The sequence below is a fragment of the Desmodus rotundus genome, chromosome 12 (genome assembly GCF_022682495.2).
Source record: "Desmodus rotundus isolate HL8 chromosome 12, HLdesRot8A.1, whole genome shotgun sequence".
Lineage (NCBI taxonomy): Eukaryota > Metazoa > Chordata > Mammalia > Chiroptera > Phyllostomidae > Desmodus > Desmodus rotundus.
In genome coordinates, this window is record NC_071398.1 from 84,421,232 (window position 1) to 84,441,379 (window position 20,148).

A 20,148-nucleotide genomic window follows, 5' to 3' on the forward strand; every position below is an offset into this window, starting at 1 on the left:
GAACCGAAATAGCTAGAAACAATTTTGAATAAGAAAAATAAAGTAGGAGGGATCAATCTAGCCAATTTCAAAATGATAAATAGCTACAGTAATTAAGACTGTGTGGGGATGCAGAAGAATACTCTCACAGATCAATAGAAAAGAATAGAGAACCCAGAAATAGACACACATGAATATACTCAGCTGATTTTTGATAGTGGCAAAAAGCAATTCTGTGGCAATTCTGTGTAGGAAAGAACTTTCACAGGCAAAAGAAAAATGAATTGCAAACATAAATATAAAATGTAAAACTATAAAACTTTTAGAAAAAAACTTGGAAAAATCCCCAGGATCTAGGGCTAAGCAAAGTGTTCTTAGACTTGACATCAAAAGCACAATCCATAGAAAAAAACTGATAAATTGGACCTCATCAAAATTTAAAGCTCTAGCTGCAAAAAAAAAAAAAAAAAGGCAGTTAGGAGGATAAAAAGAGAAGCTATGACTTGGAGAAAATATTTGCAAACCATATACCCAATGAAGAAAAGGTATCCAGAATATATAATTTATGATACATGATTTCAAAACTCAACAACAACAAAAAAATCCAATGAGAAAATGAAAAAGAGTAACGAATGAATATTTCACCCAAGAGGATGTACAGATGGCAAATAACACATGAAATGATGTTCAACATTATCGGTTATTAGGGAAAAAGTATCACTACATACCTATCAGAATATGTAAATATTAAAATAATAAAAAATAATAAATTAATAAGAATAATAAAAAACCGTGACAACGCAAATGCTAGCGAGAATGCAGACCAACTAGAGCCCTCATATATTAGTGCTAGTGGAAATAAAGAAGGTACAGCCACTGAAGAAAAGTTTTGCCGTTTATTAAATAACTAAATATACAACTACCGCATGACCCAGCAATTACACTCTTGGGCATTTATCCCAGAAAATATGAAAATTCATGTTCTCACACAAAAGCTGCACATAAATGTTTGCAGCAGCTTTCGTCATAATAGCCGAGAACCGGAAACAACCCAGATGCCCTTCTGGGACACACTGTGGCACGTCCATTCCACAGAACGTAACTCAGCAGCAACGTTCAAACCACTGATGCATGCAACAACCTGCATGGGGCGCCAGAGGTTAAAATGTATATAATATCTGATAAATTTACACAAACTTGTACTTATGGAACGTCTTTAAAATGACAAAATTATAGAAATACAGGACAAATGAGCGGTTGCCAAGGGCTTGGGGGTAGGCGCTTGTGGTGAGTGCAGAAAGGAAGTGGGGTGGCTAAAAAAAAACAAAACACAAGATATTCTCAGGGTGATAGAAATGTTCTGTATCCTGACTGTACCAGGGTAAGTATCTTGGCTGGGATATCAGACTAGAGTTTTGCAGGAAATTACCACCAGGGGGAAGTTGAATAAAGAGCACCTGGGATCTCTTTGTATTATTTCTTACAACTGCATGTGAATCTACAGTTATCTCAAAATAAGAAGCTTAATTTTAAATAATCAACTGAATACGGATGAATTACAGGCATTGTAAGGAAGGGTTCCTAGGCATTTAACTAAGGAAGACGCAGGGGAAAGGGAGGTGAGTTATTTAGGGGGTCATTGTACGTTTGCAAAACACAGTCTGAATAAGTCTATTCAGCAAGACCTCAAAAGAAGCCACAAGTGGGCAGCCACCTGCTGAATGCGCACCAAAGCCGCCTGGAGCTCCGTAGTTCTGGGTAACAGGCCTTCAGGAGGAAATGCCCTTTCAGAGAAAAATGTGTGTTCCTGTGACAGTTTGATATAATGCACAATTATTTCTAGGTGACTTTCCCATTCTGATGCTTTCCAGGACACGATGAGGCCCTGCCTGAGTGAGTCCTGAGTCAATAGTGTCTCCCACAGACCACAGACACTCCCCTGCTGCTATTCCTACAACAGGTGTTGAAAGGGGGGTGACAGGTGCTAGGCTGCACAGGGAGGGATTTGGGGACTGGTATTCAGTGTCTCTCTTCCTACCTGTGGGGTGCAATGCAGCCTTCTACACTGAAACCATAGTAATCGGCGTTCTATAGACTTGGATGCTAGGATATACGATCAAGATAAATGTGACACATTCTCGTCACAAATCTTTATATGAAAGGCTACAAATAATTCCCATAAGGCCAAGGTTTTAGAGTCTAACTTGAGATCCTATATATTTCACTCTCAGCTTAACTCTTCAGCAACTATCTATGGAAAACGGAAGATGGAAATCGCATGGAGTGGATTCTTCGTTACAGAAAAACAATATTCTTTAAAAAAAAAAAAAATTCCCCAACCAAGAGTATTTTGCCTCCAGTTAACTCCTAACCTCAAGAGTCTTTTTTAGAGTATGGTGACAAATGACTAATCTGTCAATGAGAAAGTCTCCCCTGAGACGGACCCACCTCCCTCTCCGAAGTCTGTGCGGGAATGGATTCAGACCAGGACAGCGGGTAACGGCGCTGCTCTGAGGAGCCCCACGACTGCCATCCTCGGGAGGGAAAGCTTTCTTGGGGCCAAGCAGAACGTGTGCAGAGTCCAAAGAGATGGCACAGCGACCCTGCGTCCAGCCATAAGGAGTTTGTCCTACATTAGATGCTCAGTGATACTTCAAAAGCTCTGCTGAGAAACGGCTGCACCAGGCGTGGAGACAGAATGACCTAGGGTAGTGTCCTGGCGACCACAGCACAGTCGGTCCTCTCCCCGACCTCTTTTCTGTCACCGAGCAGTATGGGCACGTGCTTCTTGCCTCTTCAACTTGGCAGTGGAAGCTTCCACAGGAAGACAGCTGGCAGCTGTACTTCCTAAGGGTAGGCCTGTGTCTGTCCAAGACACCCATCAGCCTGGGAGTCCCCCAAATACAGATACTACTTCCTTCACGCAGCATAATGTCACTGGTTCACCCTCTCTCTGTCCCGCCCCCTACAACACCCAGTCCTGGGTTCTGCCTACAGGAAATGCTCATTACAGGCCATCAGATGAGGACAAAGAATAATCATCCTAAGACTGATTCTGGAAGGAAAATAGAGTCAGGGCTCCTCTCTGGATGAAGAATAGGAAAATCAGACTGATGATCACATTTCTCTAGCACTTTTGTTTATGAAGCCTCCACTGTATTTTTTAATCCTTATAACCAGCCTGTGAGAGCTTTCCACAGATAAGAAAATGGAGGCTCAGAGAGGCGGAGTGACTCACTCTGAGTCATACCAGGGGTGAGTAAGCAGAGAGCTGGGAGTACAAGCTGGGCTGCCAGCTCCAAGCCTTCAAGTCTTCACTAATCTATTTGTACAGCCTGAATTACCTTTTATGGCACACGACGTACATCATCAGGTCTCACGCAACCTCATGGGGATGGGAAGACTGGTACTTTTCGTATTTTACAAACTGGGGAACAAATCAGAAGGTAAATGGTTTGCTCACAGGCATATTGCAGATGCAACCTAACACCTTAAGCCCAAGCCCAATTTCCTAATCCGATGTTTTTCTTCTGTTGTAAACTGACTCTTGATAAACTACTGCTTTTGCAGAGGACCTCTGAATGATGGTCACATGCCATTCTGTCATCTTATGAAACCGGCTTCTGGCTGAAGGCAGCATCTCCCATGCAGACCTTCTCCAGGACTTCCCAAGTGAAGTCCCGAACTAGCCACATTGGCCACAGCCTGCTTCCCTGAAGAGTCACTCACTACACCAAGCCCCAAGCCACACCTAGATACATTCAGAAAGAAGCAGAACCAAATCACTCACCCTGAAACCTTTTGTGTCATGTGACAGTGACTGTGTAAAGTGGGTTTTGCTAAAGTGGATCAAAGACCATAATACTTCACTCTATGTTCTTAAGTGCTATTCTCTGCTACACCTCACTCTTAGCTCACATTTTTGCCTTGCAAATCACTGAAAAATACAGAATCAAATAGAAGTTCCTGTCTCTTCCAATGATCGCAAATCTACAAACTGGCCCTCACCCTCAACCACCTCCCTCCCTCCTGTTTCAATAGACGAAGGCCCACCTCCTACCAAAAGCGAGTTCCCCCCGCGTGCTCTGCACCTCGCCCTTCTCCCCCTCCTCAAGTGCTTAACACCCCCACCCCCATGATTCCCTCTTGTTTCATTCCATCAACATCTCCTCAGACACAAGATCACTCCCTCATTATTTCAAGACATCAGTCAACTTCCCTTTCTTGCTAAGCTCCTTTTACTGTTTCCCTTTATAACCAGACTTTTTGAAAGAGTATATTAAGCACACCTCCACTTTATCCCCTCAAATCACGTTCCACACACTCCAGGTGACTATGACCTCTACCCTCTAGTGAAACAGCTATTGTCAAGGTCACCAGTGATCACAATGTGGCTAAATCCATGGACTCCTCCATCCTGATCTAACCACCTCTCATCTGCTCCTTACAGAGTTTTACATATCTTTCTTTCTGAAACACACTCCTTGCTTAGCTGTCCTTTTTAATTTTTTTTTAATTTTTTACTGTATTTTTCCATTACCATTCATCTCCCTTACACCCTCTTCCACCTCCACTCAACCCCCTTCCCCCCACAGTCACCACACTGTTGTCCATGTCCATGAGTCCTCTTCCTTTTTTGCTAGATCCCTGTCTCTCCTGGTACCACCAAGGTGTGCAGCTCAAATCTCCCTCCAAAAATCCTCTAATATTAATCCATCAAGGAGTTCTGTTGCTTCTGCCACCAAATACATATAACTCAGGACCCCGTCCCTGTTCTCCAACTTGCTTCTATCCTCTAACCAGCACACGACCCCTCTCACTGCAGCATGGCTGAGCTTCCCTGCCTCTCCCCCTCCAATTCATACACCAAACAGCAACTTAATCATTCACTTCCATGTTCAAAACCCTCCAGCTCATTACATTGAACTTCAAGTAACCCACATTCTTGCTGTAACCTACAAGCCCCTGTCTATCTTTCCAACCTCCCCTGAGTCCTTCAACCTCTCACCAACCACCCCATTCCCACTGGCTTTCTGCACAAATACTAAATCTCTTTGGCCACCATGGAGCAGCTCAAAATGTCCCTCCCCTGAGTGAAAGGGTTCTTGTCAACCTCAGGTCTTGGTGTAAGTGCCATCTCCTCACAGAGGTTTTTCTGACCAGACTACCAGGAAAAGACTCTACCACTCCCTTCTTCTGTTACCTTCCATCATGTCGCCAGGTTGGTTCCTTTTATAGCATTCATCAGGAATTGTAATAACACATGCATCTGTTCATTCGCTTGTTTACAGATGTCTCTCCCACTAGAATTAAGTTTCACAAAGGCAGGGTGTCTGTCTGTCTCCTCACCACCCCACACTCAGTCCTCGGGACAGCGCCTGGCACATCGCAAGGGCTTAACGAAAGCCACTTGAATTAGTAAATGACTGGCTGAACAAATAAAGCCAAAGAGAACACTATTAAAGGAGACCCTGATAATAATATAATTCTTGACAAAAATACAATATAAAGAATTCTTTTAGAGCACAGCAATAATCATGAGAAACGAGAGAATATATTGTACCTTAAAGCCACATTCCAATTATACGTACTGTCATGAAGAAATGAAAATAAAAACCAGAGTCCACATACGCCAGGCAAGTCCCCAGCAGATGCCCTTCCTCAGGCATTGTGGCATGGGTTGCCGTTTAGTGTGTGCCCCGCCCTGAGCTAGCTGTCCCTCTACATGCATTAATCCTCACAGCTCTGAGGTACACACTACTGCCGTCCCCATCTTACAGTGAAGAAACTGAGGCTGGGGGAAGCAAGGTAACTTGTCCAAGGCCACAAGGGTTTTTAGTGGTACAGCCAGTGTTGAAAACCTTGTCAAGTTTAATGCCAGGTCCGTGCTTTTAACTCGTTATCCTCCCATGCCAGGTTCTGGGCTGAGCACTTTATATGCAAAATACAATTTAATCCTCACAAAAACCATGTGAAATAGATATTGGTGTTCATTTTATAGATAAGAAAAATGATTCTAGGGGGGCTGAGTAAGTTGCCCAAAACCACAAAGCTAATTAAGTGGTGAAGCTGAGATTCAAACCCAAATCTGATTCGAAATCCCATAGTCTAAAGCAGCACTAACCAATGGAAATACCATGCAAGCCACAAATGTGAGGCACCTATGCAATTTTAAATTTTCTAGTAGCCACATAAAAGACGTGAGAGAATACAGGTTAAACTAATTTACCGATACTTTAACCCAATAATTTACCCCAATATATCCAAAACATTATCACTTAACAACATGTAATCAATATCTAAAATTACTAGCGAGATAGTTTACATTCCTGTTTTTCATACTAAGTTCGAAACCCGATGTGATAACATAAGTTACTCCACCTCTCAGTTCGGATGAGCCACATCTCGATTGCTCAACAGTCTCATGCAGCCAGGAGTCACCGCACTGAACAGCACGAGTTTAAACTGTGACGTCACACTGCACCGTAGGGCAACCCTGAACGGACTTAAACAAATGCAGGGATGTCCTTCCCAAGTAGAGTTGGAATGGATAAACTGTCCACACGCCAGACAACAAAATATGATTTAGAAATGTGAACCACAGCGTGTGTGTACACACGGATGTGTGCAAGACGAGGAGGGGAGGACATGTCAGAAAACAAGGGGCGGGCTGGGGAAACCATTGGGGGAGGACGTGCAAACACAGTAAGTCAATCAGGATATGGCTCTTGCAGGCCAGACCCGTCAGAGCCTCAGCCTGGAAACCCCATCCTGGCTTCACAACTAACCGATCTTGAGCAAGACGAGGTCTCCACGCCTCAGTTTCCTCACCTGAAAAGTGAAGCCAATACCATTTATACCACATAGATACTGGGAAGGTCAAATAAGAAAAACAGGTATAGATATGTGTGTGTGTGTGTGTGTGTGTGTAAAAATCTATAAATGTTTCTTGTAAATGGTTAAGCAGTATTCAGACACCAGTGTTTTTGTACAAAGAAAAAGATTGGTTCAGAAGATTTTGGAAGAGAATCAGGAAAGCTCCAGCAATAAGCTCATGGAGCACATCCCCTTTACCCAATGGCTTTGGCTTGCTTAAAGACCAGGTACCAAGAAGGACAAAACTGAAAAGTCTTGGGGAGAAAGAAAGACTGATAAAATTCATTTGTTTGAGAAAAAAAGACAAAATGGCTTCAGCAACCCATCAGTTCTATGGATTCTCAAGTGCTTTAATAAAAACGACCATGAACTCTTGAACACCAAAAGTTACCCACAAGAATCCAAAGATCCCAGAGTTTAGGACAGAAGAGAGGTTTGCAAACAAACTACTAAAACACAATGCAACAAGTGGTAAGAGACGCCTGGATAAAAATAGCTTTAAGAGGAGAGAGAAAAAGACAAGGAATTGACTCAGGTAGTCTGGAAAGGCTTCCATGTAAGACCATTGTCAAGATCTCCCTGGGAGGACAGCCTACAGCCAGACAAAACTTAGGCAGACTGTGTGCAAAGCTTGGACATGTTGGGGAGGAGGGTCCAGCTCCAGAAACCTCCCCTATTTAGAAATGAAGTGAGGACCAACTCAGTCCCCACCCGGAAAAGCATGTTCAAAGACAAGGAGAGAGCCGGATGGTAAAGAGGCTGAGAATGACACTCTATTCACAAAGTAAAGCCTGATTTGGGACTGCAGACATCTCGAGATAAACGCTTGCTTAATTCCCACCATGCACACCCTTTCCATCAGCCAGGCAGGCTCTATTTTTAGCACTTTTTCCGTGATGCACTCATTCTTCAATGGGAGAGATAAAGGCAGTAGGAAACAAAATATTAAGCCATATACTTTATGTCACAGTTTTAAGTACAAATTCATATGACACCTTCACAAATATAAGCCCATATTGAAATTCAATGGGACAAAAATCTTGGTTTCTTCCAATTTGACTGAGAAATACTTCCGTTGCATTCTTTTCACTTTTTATGTTGAAATCCTCAGCTACATGTTTGAAATTCAAATAATGAGAACTCGCAATGAGCTTGTCGTGAAAACACTGCCGTCATGATCCAATCAGCTACAAATGGCCATGACCAATGACCCACGGGTCCATTACCCATGACCAAGGGAGACAACTTTCATGAGGGGAGGAAGGGGTTAATATGAAGGTTGATATGAAAGGGAAGCACTCTTTACTGAGGACCTACTAAGTGTGAGGCACTGAACTAGGTGCTTGCTTCCTTCTCCCTTTACTTATTTAATGAACATTTACCAAGCGCTAAGTGCTGGCAGCATGTTCAATGGTAGGGGTGTAGAATGAACAGGAGAGACACTGCTCCCGCCTTCATGGACCTCCTTCATCCACTGGAGGAGGCGAATATTAAACAGCAGCATTTCCAGGGGCATGCGTGCTCAAAGAGGAGATTATACATGAAAAGTGGGTTTCTGAAAGGGAGCTCCACCTGGCCTGGGCTAGGGGGTTGCTGAGAAGGCCTTGCAGGGGAGGTGTGATGTCTACATCAAGGATTGAAGAAGGGGTAGGAACAAAGGGAGCGAAAGCTTGCAGGCAGAGGAAGGGCATGTTCTGAGGCTCAGGGGCACGCACAAGAGGGCTTGGCAAGGGGGAGTGCCACCTGGCTGACACTAAGAGTGAGCAGAGAGCTGCGGGGGAGGGGAGAGGTTGGAGGGGGGAGGCTGGAGAGGGGAGTTGGACCTAGTAAGTCACAGAGTAAATTTTAAATATATCCAAAGAAATAAGATGACATTAAAGGATTTTACAGCAGGGAGTAATAAGATGAGGCTTGTCTTTTAAAGCACCACGATCCTCCCAAGAGTCCTCTAGGGTAGGTAGTATCCTTATTTTGTGAGGATGAAGGCAGATGAGTGAGGCTAAGTAACTTTTATCAAGTCACACAGCTGGAATGTAGTGATGATTTGGAGGAGGATTCAGGTCAGTCTGACTCCAAATCTTCTCTTTCCATTACACCATCCTGCCTCTAAGGAAACAAACAAATATAAAAACCTGCAGAAAATCCTCAAACTTCATTTTAGCCGGTCATTTACAATGTTTTTACTAAAATCAGGTGCAGAGTCGATCCCTGGCATCATTGAACATTTGAGTACTTCCTTGCCTGGCTTCAGTGAACAAAGTTTATTAAAATACAAGAAACGCATACACACAATAGCCCTCCTAGAAAAAGAGCTGAGATTTCTCCCACAAGACCCCAGGCCTCAGACAAGAGGGCTGGCCGGAAGGAACACCAGGGTCCTGAGGGCACATGAGGTGGCCAGCACAGGCTGGGCTTCAGGGCTGGAAGGCGATGGGAAGGCCACCAGTCCAGCCACTCTTCCCAAGTTCACCTTCACTGTAACCTCAAGTAGTCATCCAAAACCACACCGGTAACGACCAACTTACTCCCTACTAGCACAGCCTATTCCTTACTGACGCAGTCCTGAGTATTTAAAAAGTCTTTTATGAGAGGCAAAATGAACTCCAAACCCAGGTACTTGTGGCAGAAGTTCCTGTTGCCACAGTTACTTTCCTCTCCAAAGCAAGGGAATGCGAGGTGGGTAATGAGGCCCCGTGATGTGCAGTCAGCTTTCCCTGAGTCTGAAGAGCCAAATAAAGTCAACATCCAAGAAAAGCAAAAAAATGTAGAACAGGAAATCTCCATTTCAAGGCACGGAGAGCCTGGTTCTAAGACAAAGGATAACAACTTTGCTCGCATACATCCTGGCAGCCTCTACCGGGGGTTCTGCCTGTGGGACCAGATGACCAGGGACCCTGACACAGACAGCCTGGACATTTGTACCCACCTTCTGCTCATCCCCAACAGAGGTCAGCGCTCCTGCTCATCACCAGGTAGCAGGATTCCCAGGTGATGAGCCACCTGCAGAGGAGGCTGGCTCCACGCCAGCTCATGCTCCTCACGCATGTCCCACTGATGTGCCACAGCTGCCCTTTGCATGTCCCTTGAAAGGGGCAGCTGTGGCAGCATGCTCATGCAGGTCAGGGAGGCATCCTCTGTAGTTATCACATCCGATGCTGTGCAGTTCATATAAAGTAGATGTTCTTTAAAAGTCAATTAAAATGTTAAAACTACAGACTGAGTAAAACCATCTGCGGTGCTGATTATGGGTAACGGTGAGAGAAGGAAGTGGCACCTGTGCTGAGAGAGGCAGCGTAAGCTCACCCAGCCTCCGCATGTACACATGGACACACGGACAGTTTCCATGCAGTGTGCGACGTTCATATCCCGTCCCCTCAATTCCACGTCCAGTCATCTCTCACACTCACACCAGCACCAGTATTTAGAGAGCCAACAATCAACTGAGTGGACTAAGCCAATATGGTAAGCCGTCCATTTATACCAAACACATTGAGATGCTGTTTAAAAACTAAAATAGATTGGAAAAGAAAATTTAAGAAAAATTAAAGTTCAAAACCTCAGGTGCCAGAAACATGATAGGAACCCAGTAGGAGCTGAAGCAAAGAGCCCAGGTGTTTTTCAGAAGAGGGGGTTATCGGAAGAGGGTACGTGCTGTAGTAGATGGGAGGGGAACCCCATGCTCTTGTTGGGGTAATAAAGAAACGCTGAACAGAAAAGCTTCACCACATATCTCAAAGACATAAAAAGGAAACTGGCTCTCTGTCTGGAACTTTGGGCAGAAAAAGGGTTATCTGTGAGAAATCAGGATCCCAAGTTTGGGCCATATCTGTGTGTGTGGAGCTAATATCACACTGGTCACGTGGTTGGGAGCCCCATGATTGAAATCATTACAGAAAAGCTGTTCTGAGCCAGGTAAAACCTTATAATACGTGGCCTGGGAAAATCAACTACCACGTCCAGATGTCTCAGCAATAGGAGATCCAAAGGACTCCCACCCAAAACCCCCAATGGCAGAAAAACTCACCACAAGAGGAAATAACACCAAGAAAGAGGATTTAAAGGATGCTTATAGTTTTAAAGCAATTTAAAAAAGAGAAGAAACATTAGCAGACATGAAAAAGACATCATTTTTAAAGAACAGGAAGATTTGAAAGAGAGCCAAATAGAATTTCTAGGACTGAAAAAGATAGACATTGAAAACAAAACAAAAATAACTCAATGAATAGGTTCAATAAGAGAAATAATCGTCAACCTAAAATTAAATACTCCACTATGATTTAAGAGAGAGGAAAGGATAAACACATATTCAGACATGTGAAGACTAAAAGAAGTTATTATTTTCAGGTTCCCTATGAAGAAACTGCTTTTGGAAAAACAAAAATGCATAGATGAAAATAACTCAGAGTGAAAATACTCTAGGTCCTTGTCTTGTTCTAGGAGTAGTAGATAAAGTGATTAACTTGAAGATGCATTTGTAACATGCATACAAGTTGTGTAATCAACAGGAGAACAAAAATAGAATGTATACGTTTCAAACCAATACAGAGAAAAGAAACTGAACACAAATCAGTAAAGAAAGGAAGGAAAAAAGGAAGGAGAGATGTGAGGAAGGAAAAAGAAAGGGGGTCAGAAACAGAAAACAAAAAATTAGATACCAGAAATAAGCACAAATATATCCATAACAACGATAAAAATAAGCAGATTAAACTCCTACAAAAAGGTAGGTACTCTCGCTTAGTAGTTGGGATCACGGTATCTTAAACCAGACTGAATTTGAATGCCGATTCTACCACTTACGAAGTGTGCTTCAATTTCAAAATCTGTACAATAGAAATTTTCACCTTTAAGGCTATTAGATGAGTCTGTAAGTCTAATTTACATGTGTTTAATACTATGCCTTCCTAGTGTTAGAGTGGTGTAGAGTTTCAGTACTCTGTAAGAATTCAACGTGGCTGACGTTCTGAACTAAAAACAAGAGGCAGATACATGCGGATTAAAAGATACACAGAAGGTTGTAAAACAAGGGACAGAAAAAATATACCAGGCAAGTACCAAGTCAAAGAAAATCAGAATAATATAAAGAAAAATATCAATTAGAGCAAAAATTTGTATACAAATAACAACTATTAATAAACAATAAAAGGAAGAGTCCGCCAGAAAAGACAAATAACCTAACAGAACAATGGGCAAAGAGTATGAAAGGGAAATACACAGAAGAAGGGATATGAGGCTAATAAACCTAACAAGCAATCAGGGTCCTGTAAATCAAAATGAAATACTATCATCCATCAGATTGGAAATATTTAGAACCCTAACACTCCAGGTGGTAATGGCTGTGTGGGAAATGGATGGGTCTCTCGTACATGGCTGCTAAGGGTGTAGACAGTATACCCTTTTACAGTAAAGAATCAAAGAACTCAAATAGAAAATGGGCAAAAGAAATAAACAAGAATTTCACCAAAGAGGATATATAGTTAGAAAACAAGCTCATGAAAATATTTCAGCATCTCTAGCCATGAATAAAATACAAATTAAGACCACAATGAGATATTAACCTATACTTCTTAGAATGGCTAAAATAATGATAAGCACATAGAAAAACTGGATCTCTCCTACATTACGGATGGGAACGCGAAATGACAACCAACTAGAATCGGCAGAGGTTGGCAATATACACTTCTGTGCATACACAAACACACACACACATGTCATACTTCCAGGCATTTACCTCAGAGATATGAACACTTATGTTCACAAAAAATCTGTATGTTCATAGCAGTTTTATTCATATAGCTAAAGACTGGAAACACCTGAATATCCTTTAATGGGCGAATGGTTACACCAACTGCGGTATATCCACACACCGGAAAAAGAACAAACCATTGCTGCGTGCACCTGGGTGGATCTCACGGACACTACAGTGGGGAAAGCTAGTCTCAAAAGGTTCACTCTGTATCGTTCCCCTTATATAACATTCTCAAAATAACAGAAGTCTAGAGATGGAGAAAAAGCACCGGATTCCAGGGGGTAGGGAAAGGATGTGGGTGTGACCATAAAGAGGTATTTAACAGAGTTCTTTGCTGACGATGGGACAAGGCTGGATTTTGGTGGTAGTGGCGGCTACCTGAAGCTATACATGAAAAAAATGGCATAAAACTACGCACAGAGAAACACAAATGAGTGCATATGAAAACTGATAAAATCTGAATATGGCCTTTAGTTTCATTGGCAATAATCTACACAGGCCAGTTTCCTGGGTTTCATATGGTTCTGTAGCTACGTAAGACGTTACCACCGCGGGAAGCCGGGTGAAGGGTACGGCACCCTCTGTACTAGTTTTGCAACGTTCTGTGAGTCTATAATTAGTGCAAAATAAAACGCTTTTGAAACCAAATGTTGGGTGTAAAATTCAAGTTGTAGAATAGCAGTATGATATAATTTGTGGAAATGCACAAAAAAAGCCACATAATCATACTATCTATGTTTTACAGATAAATACATAAGTAGTAAAAATATTAAAAATTCAGTAGCAAGCAGATACAACTTCAAGGTAATGATTATTTCTGGGAAAGACTTTTAAGAGGACCTAAACTTTACCCGTAATGTTTTAATTTTTAGAAAGAGAATTTGGAGTGAGAAACTAACACTTACTATCTAGACAGTATAAATAAATGAATGCTCCTCTCTACTACTCTGAATACACGTACAAGGAGATTCACTGAAGCAGTCTCTGTAATTACCAAAGACCAGTAACAGCCTGGACCCCCACCATCGGGGTCCAGCTAAACAGGTCATCCAACAGAATACAAAGCAACCGCTAGAAAAAATAAAGGCAATATGCCCTCTAGGCAAAATATCCCAAACATACCAGTAAGTGGGGAAAAAAAGCAAATTAGAACATAACATGTATAGTATGATCCACATTCTTGTTTTAAAAAAATCAACATAAATCCTATATGCAAATATTTGTAATAAAACACATGCTCTGTTATAATAGTTACTTCTAAGAAACAGTGAGCTTTCTACTTTATATACTTCTATGTTTTAAAATATGATCATCTGTTTTATTTCCGCAACTTAAGAAAGTTGTTTTACTGGACATAAAGAACCAGAGATCAAACTCTAGTATTAAACTACTATTGCTGGGCTTTACTAAACGCTAAAATGTCTGCATTCTGCATCTGCTTTACGCTTCTTTAATCCGTGGGTACGTGGTCTCACCTGCACTTCCTAGCTCCATTAGAAGAGAAGGAAGTGGAGGAAACGGAAGCTCTCAGATGTGAAATGACTTGCCCAAAATCACACAGCTAAATGAGTTGTCAAATGAGTTGTAACCTGTCGTGTTGTTTCAGCCCATTACTCCTGTCACCTACATGGAAAACAGAAGCACGCTTGGCATCTACCCGATGCCCTTGTAATGAGGTGGTGACCGTCACGGGCTGTGAGCGGGGCAGCACTAACTCGCCCTGATGTGGTCGAATGGATGCCTGTGCTCCAGCCCCCACAACCGCACACCTCGGAATACACCTTGACCTGGCTCCTTCACAGGGAGGAAGTGAGAAGATGTGACAGCAAAGGTGGTTTTTCCTCCATATCTTCCCCACAGCTGTTCCACGCAGAGAGAGGCTGGCACGAGAGTGGTCCCAGCCAGACCAAACCCCAGCAGGGTCACACCCCCGTGAACGCCACAGAATAAATCATCCCCCGGCCACAACTTCCTCTCTACCAAGGCAGAATGAGTTACAGCAATGAGGTGGTGGCAGACTCAGAGCTGTGTCTTCTCAGATCCCGCTTCCAGGAAGGATTCTCTGCCCAGCGGCAGGGTGTGCAGTTAGCAGACAGATACCTATTAGTTTCCTAAGAGACAGAAACTTGAGCTTTCCAGTGAACCACCTGCCAATAACTGGGCAAGGATGTGGGGCTCATCCCCGTAGGGGACTCCCCTAGTTGGCCATCCCTGCTGCAGAGCTCCCTGTAGGGATGGCGGGGCCTCTATCACATCTGCACTGTGGTCTGAGGCTTCCCTTGCCCAAGACTGCTTCCTCTCTTTCTCTTTCACAGATTTGTGAAAATCAGAGCCCAGCGTGCAAGCCCACTGAAGTAGCTAATCACAGGACTATAGGGTGCTGCTTCTCCCCCACACCTTACCAGCACATCACTTAGAGCCTATTTACCCAAGTTTCTTTTGCCCGGTACATTGTATCCAGCTGTAAACAAAAAGCTGCAAGGCATACTAACAGGCAAAAAACATAGTTTGAAGAGACAGCTAGCAACAGAACCAGACTCAGACACTCAGGGATGTTGAAATTATTTGACCAGAAATTTAAAACAATTATGATTAATAGGCTAAGGTCTCTGGTGGAAAAAAGTAACACATAAGACCAAATAGATAATGTAAGCAGAGAGATGGAAATTCTGAGAAAGAATCAAAAAGAAAAACTAGAGCTCAAAAACACGGTAACAGAAGTGAAGAACACTTTTAAGGGGCTCATTAGTAGACTGAACACAGCAAAGGAAAAAAGTCTCTGAGCTTGAGGAGATGTCAATAGACACCTTCGAAATGAAAAGCAAAGAGAAGAAGGACCACCCCGCCCCCCCCCAGCCAAATAGAATAGAATATCCAAGAACTGAGGGGCAACTACAAAAGATGTTAAGATACAGGTAATGGGAATACCAGAGGGACGAGAAATAAGCAAAAGAAATATTTGAAGCAATAGTGACTGAGGATTTCTGTAAATTCATGTCAGAAACCAAACCACAGATCTGGGAAGCTCAGAGAACACCCAGCAGGATAAATGACAAAAAGTGGGGGTGGGCAGGAGAGAGGGATTAGGGATATTTTGTTATTATAAAGCACTTGCAGCATAGTGTCGAAAGTAGACTGGATTAGTTGTCAATGTATATTGCAAACTCTAGGGCAACCACTAATAAAAAAGCAAGAAAAGAAATATAACTGATATGCTAAGAAAGGAGTGAAAACAGAGTCATATAAAATAATTCAAACCACAAAAGCCAGGAAAAGGGTGGAAGATAAAATAAGAACAAAGAACAAGGGCAACGAATAGGAAATAACTAATATGTTAGATAGTAACCCAATTATATCAATAATCACTTTAAACATCAATAATCTAAATGTGCCAATCAAGACACGGATTGTCAAAGTGGATCAAAAACCGAGACAATTATATGCTGTCTACAAGAAACTCACTGGAAATGTAAATACGCATACAGATTAAAATAAAAAGATGAAGAAATATACACCATGCTAACACTAATCAAAAGAGAGCTAGAGTAGCTATATTAACTTCTGACAGACAATCCTTAAGGGTGTGCACGAAACAACACAGCCTCAAAATCGCGGGGCACAAACTGATAGATCTGCAAGGAGAAACAGATAAATCCACTACTAGAGTTGGAGACTTCACCACCCCTCTATCAGAAATGGACAGATCCAGCAGGCAGAAAAGCAGTAAGGACCTAGCTGAACTCAACACCACCGTCAATCAACTGGATATAACAGACAGCAGCGGCAGAGTGGCAGAACACACAGTCTCCTGAAGCTCACCGGGAACACTCACCGAGACAGACCACGTCCTGGGCCACAAAACACACCTTCACAAATGTAAGAGAATAGAAATTACACAATGTCTGCTCTTAGGCTACAGTGAAATTAAACTGGAAATCAAGAACAGAAAGATGGCTGTAAAATTCCAACACACTTCTAAATAGCATAAGGGAGCAAAGAAATCTCAAGAGAAATTTAAAAATATTTTGAAGTAAATGAAAATGAAAACACAACTTATCAAACTTTGTGGGAGGCAGTGAATGCAGTATTTAGAGGGATGTTTATAGCACTGAATGCATATACTAGGAAAAAATAAAGATCAAAAATCGATCATCTAAGTTTCCCCCTTAGGAAACTAGGAAAAAAAGAGCAAATTAAATCCAAAGTAAGCAGAAGGAAATAAATAATTAAAGCAGAAATCAATAAAATTCAAAACAGGAAACCACGAGAGAAAATCAACAAAATCAAAGCTGGTTCTTTAGAAAGATCAATAAAATTGGTAAGCCTCTAGCCAAATTAACTAAAATTTACTAGCCCTGGGATGTGAACCAGATGTTTGCCTCACATTGCCAAATAATGAGCAATTTCTTATGCCAGACAGGTACACAAAAACACTAACTTCATTTCCTTTCTTTCATCCGCTTGATCAATCGGAAAAAAAAGAAACACTGCTGAATTACATGTGCTGTGAGCCAGACGCTGTTTTAAGTGTTTCCGCATATCAGCAAACGACAAGCAAACAAATAAGTACACTGTAGAGTACATTAGAAGGCGCTAAGTGGAGAAAACCATACAGCAGGCTAACAGTTGTATTTTTTCTTATGAATGTTCACATATATATCACATACATGTGTACATATGTTAAGCACATATTTTCATTTTCTTCCCTCTCTTATCCCCTCATCATCTAACGTTCGCTGTGTTCATTATAGTTTACATATCTTAGGTATGTAAGTTACAGGATACCAGGAAGACGGAATATCATCCAAGGACCTGTCCCAGCAAAAGGGAGAATACCACCTTGGCTAGGGGGATTATAGGTGATTTTTATTTTATTTTATTTTATTTTTGCTTCCTGTATCTTCTTTCCCTTTAGTAGTAGGTATGGCTCAAATTTAAAAATTGTTTATGGTCTACAGTACAATCCCTTTTGTATAGGTAGCACTTCCAGCTCCTTCCATCCTCCTTCAAAAAACCAAACTGACACCTGTGTAAGCTCAAGCACGTTGGAAGAGAGCTGTCTCCAGTCCCTTCTACACAGGGCAGAGTACAAAGCTGCAAATATCACTTACCCAAAGTCACACATCTCGGCGTGTAGCCAAGCCAGGACAAGAGTCAGAGGACCCCCTGAGAGTCCCCTCCAAGCCAGCACACTTGCTTTGTACTGTTTTCTCAGCCCCAAGCCCCAGAGAAGTGAGGTGTATGATACGCAGACCCCTTGTCCTTACCTCGGCCAGGCGGGAGTGCTTGTGTACATTCTCGCCTTTTTGCACGCTGGGAGCCAGCTGCTGCAGGACGCCCCTGCTGCTTGTCAGGGCTCTGGTCAGCCGAGCAAACTTCCCCCAGCCTGGAGCACAAGGAAGAGAAAAAAGACAAGTTCAAGCACGTCCTGAAGGTACATGGACATTCATACCACAAGTTATGCTGTGAGCAGCAGACACCCCGCTTATCCTCCCGAGCTCCCAGGAGGCACGATGAAGGCTCACTGCTCAGAGAAGCGTAGAGGCTCACTCAAATCTCTGTAGCATTTACTTTCCCCTGCACTGCCATTTTATCTTAATCATAACTTTGTGAAGCAGGTAGGGCAGGTTTTAGTATCTGTTTATAAAGGGGAAACCGAGGCACAGAGTGCCTAGACAACTACAGTCCAGGACCCAGATCTCTGCACTCTGGCCCAAGGCTCTCCAGCCAGGTACTAGAGGCAATCAAGGTGTTTCTCTGACTCTATGACTTGGCTCAGCCTGTTCCCAGCCCTGAGTCCGATCTAGCAGAGACCCAGCTGGTTCCAGGTTTTAAATGGACAAGCTAGGTAATCACATGGCCATTCCTTGCATTGCATGCTCCAAAGCTAGGAGAATAAGAAATGAATTCAGTGGATGGGTAGGTGGGGAAAAGCACTGGCAGATTTTAGTCCGTTCTGGGATGGGGGAAGGATGGCTGCTGACAGGTCCCCTTCAAACAAGAAACTCCAAGAGCCTAGTACCGAGCTCAGTATCCAGAGCCCAGGAAAGAAATCTGGATACAAGTCCCATCTCTGCCTCCAGCCTGCTTTGTGATCTCCAACAAGCTGTCTAAGTTGTCTGGGCTTACTTATCTCATCTGTAAAGGGAAAATAAAATACTCTACCTGCCTAAAAGCAGGGTACATTTACCTGGTAAAACAAAGGAGTTAAGTTTAGTGGGCTCTGATTAATGGGCTGAAACAGGCTGTCCTGAGGCCTCCTCGGGCATCTGGACTAAGCCTCCAGGAAAAGGAAAACGCTGATCTTTTTCTAATCCAGCCCACACTATACCCCAGAATCTAAGACATCTGAGTAATCTTTACCGAGAATTTAAGACGTATGAGTGATCTTTTAAAAATCCCCAAAGACAATTGTCCATTCCAATGCCCAACAACCCGTTTGCATCAAGGTCATAACCACAGCAATGGCCTCATGGAACCCCTGAAAGCCTGTCAGGAGTTTTCAAGAACAAGCTGGGGGTGAAGGGCTTCCATAAAATAAACGGAGCATGCAAGTATTTTTACGTGACAGCTAAATGCAGGACAGGGCGATTTTATTTTTTGTCCTTTAGGGTCGGCAGTGTTCAGCACCTGGCCGCAGAAATCTCATCTGCCAAATGTTACCCTGGAGCACCTTTCCAAGACAGACTAAGAGTCCAGAGGATGGGGCAGTTAAGCAGAAGAATGGCCCTGTCTTTGCAACAAGCGTTAGGGATCATAGTCTGGATAAATTTTTGTCAGGATGGCAACAATAGCAAATAAGTTCTTTTTATCACATTCCAGAAATTCTGGGTTTAATAAAAGATAGTAGAATTTTTATCATCCATCCTCATGCTGGTAAGCAGAAAAATGGGCCTGCTGGAGTCAGCTTGGAAAGAGGAGTGTGGTGGTCAGGCTGTGGGGGTCCCACTAATGTTAACAGGAAGGGACAGCCCAGACTCTGCAGGTCTGAGATTGAATTCTACAAAGCTTTTCAAGAGGAACAGAACATATATTTTCCAATCAGATAAAAAATAGCTGTACGTGCAAACATCAACAAAGGTCTTCTGCAATCCCCCTCCCACTGCACCCTCCACTACCATCACCACCACCTCCACCACCACCCATCCTCTGGGACCAACGATGAGAAGGAGATGGTAGAGCAGACAGCCGGGACCCTGCCTGGCAGGGAGCTCGCGGCCCTGGTGCATCAGCCGACATAGCACAAAAGGATGTAACAAAAGATCCCTGGACCTGTGGGCATCTCTCTGGGTGCAGACTAGCCTCTCACTCTCCGCCTTAGCCCTGAGTCACTTTCCAAGAATGTGGCTCTCAAAAGAACTGGCTGAGTGGAGGGCACAGGAAGGTGAATGAGTGTTGGATGAAGAAATGGACAAGCAATGTGAAATTCTCCATTACACCTCTACCAGGATGGGTAGACTCTGCCTGTACTGAGGGAAGGAAATAAGTTCTCTCCCAAATTCCACCCCTATGTTTTCCTTTCTGAACTGCGGACACTTTCTAATAGG

General features: G+C 42.9%; 1 protein-coding gene across 2 annotated transcripts in view; it reads right to left on the reverse strand.

Moving 5' to 3' along the window:
- Positions 1-20,148, reverse strand: part of KCNH1 (potassium voltage-gated channel subfamily H member 1) — a 308,219-nt gene that overhangs the window by 236,159 nt on the left and 51,912 nt on the right. For both annotated transcript variants that reach the window (XM_024551338.3, XM_045188348.2), the window contains exon 5: positions 17,869-17,987. In XM_024551338.3, the coding sequence (XP_024407106.2) occupies positions 17,869-17,987 (119 nt within the window). The remainder of the gene's footprint in view (positions 1-17,868; positions 17,988-20,148) is intronic.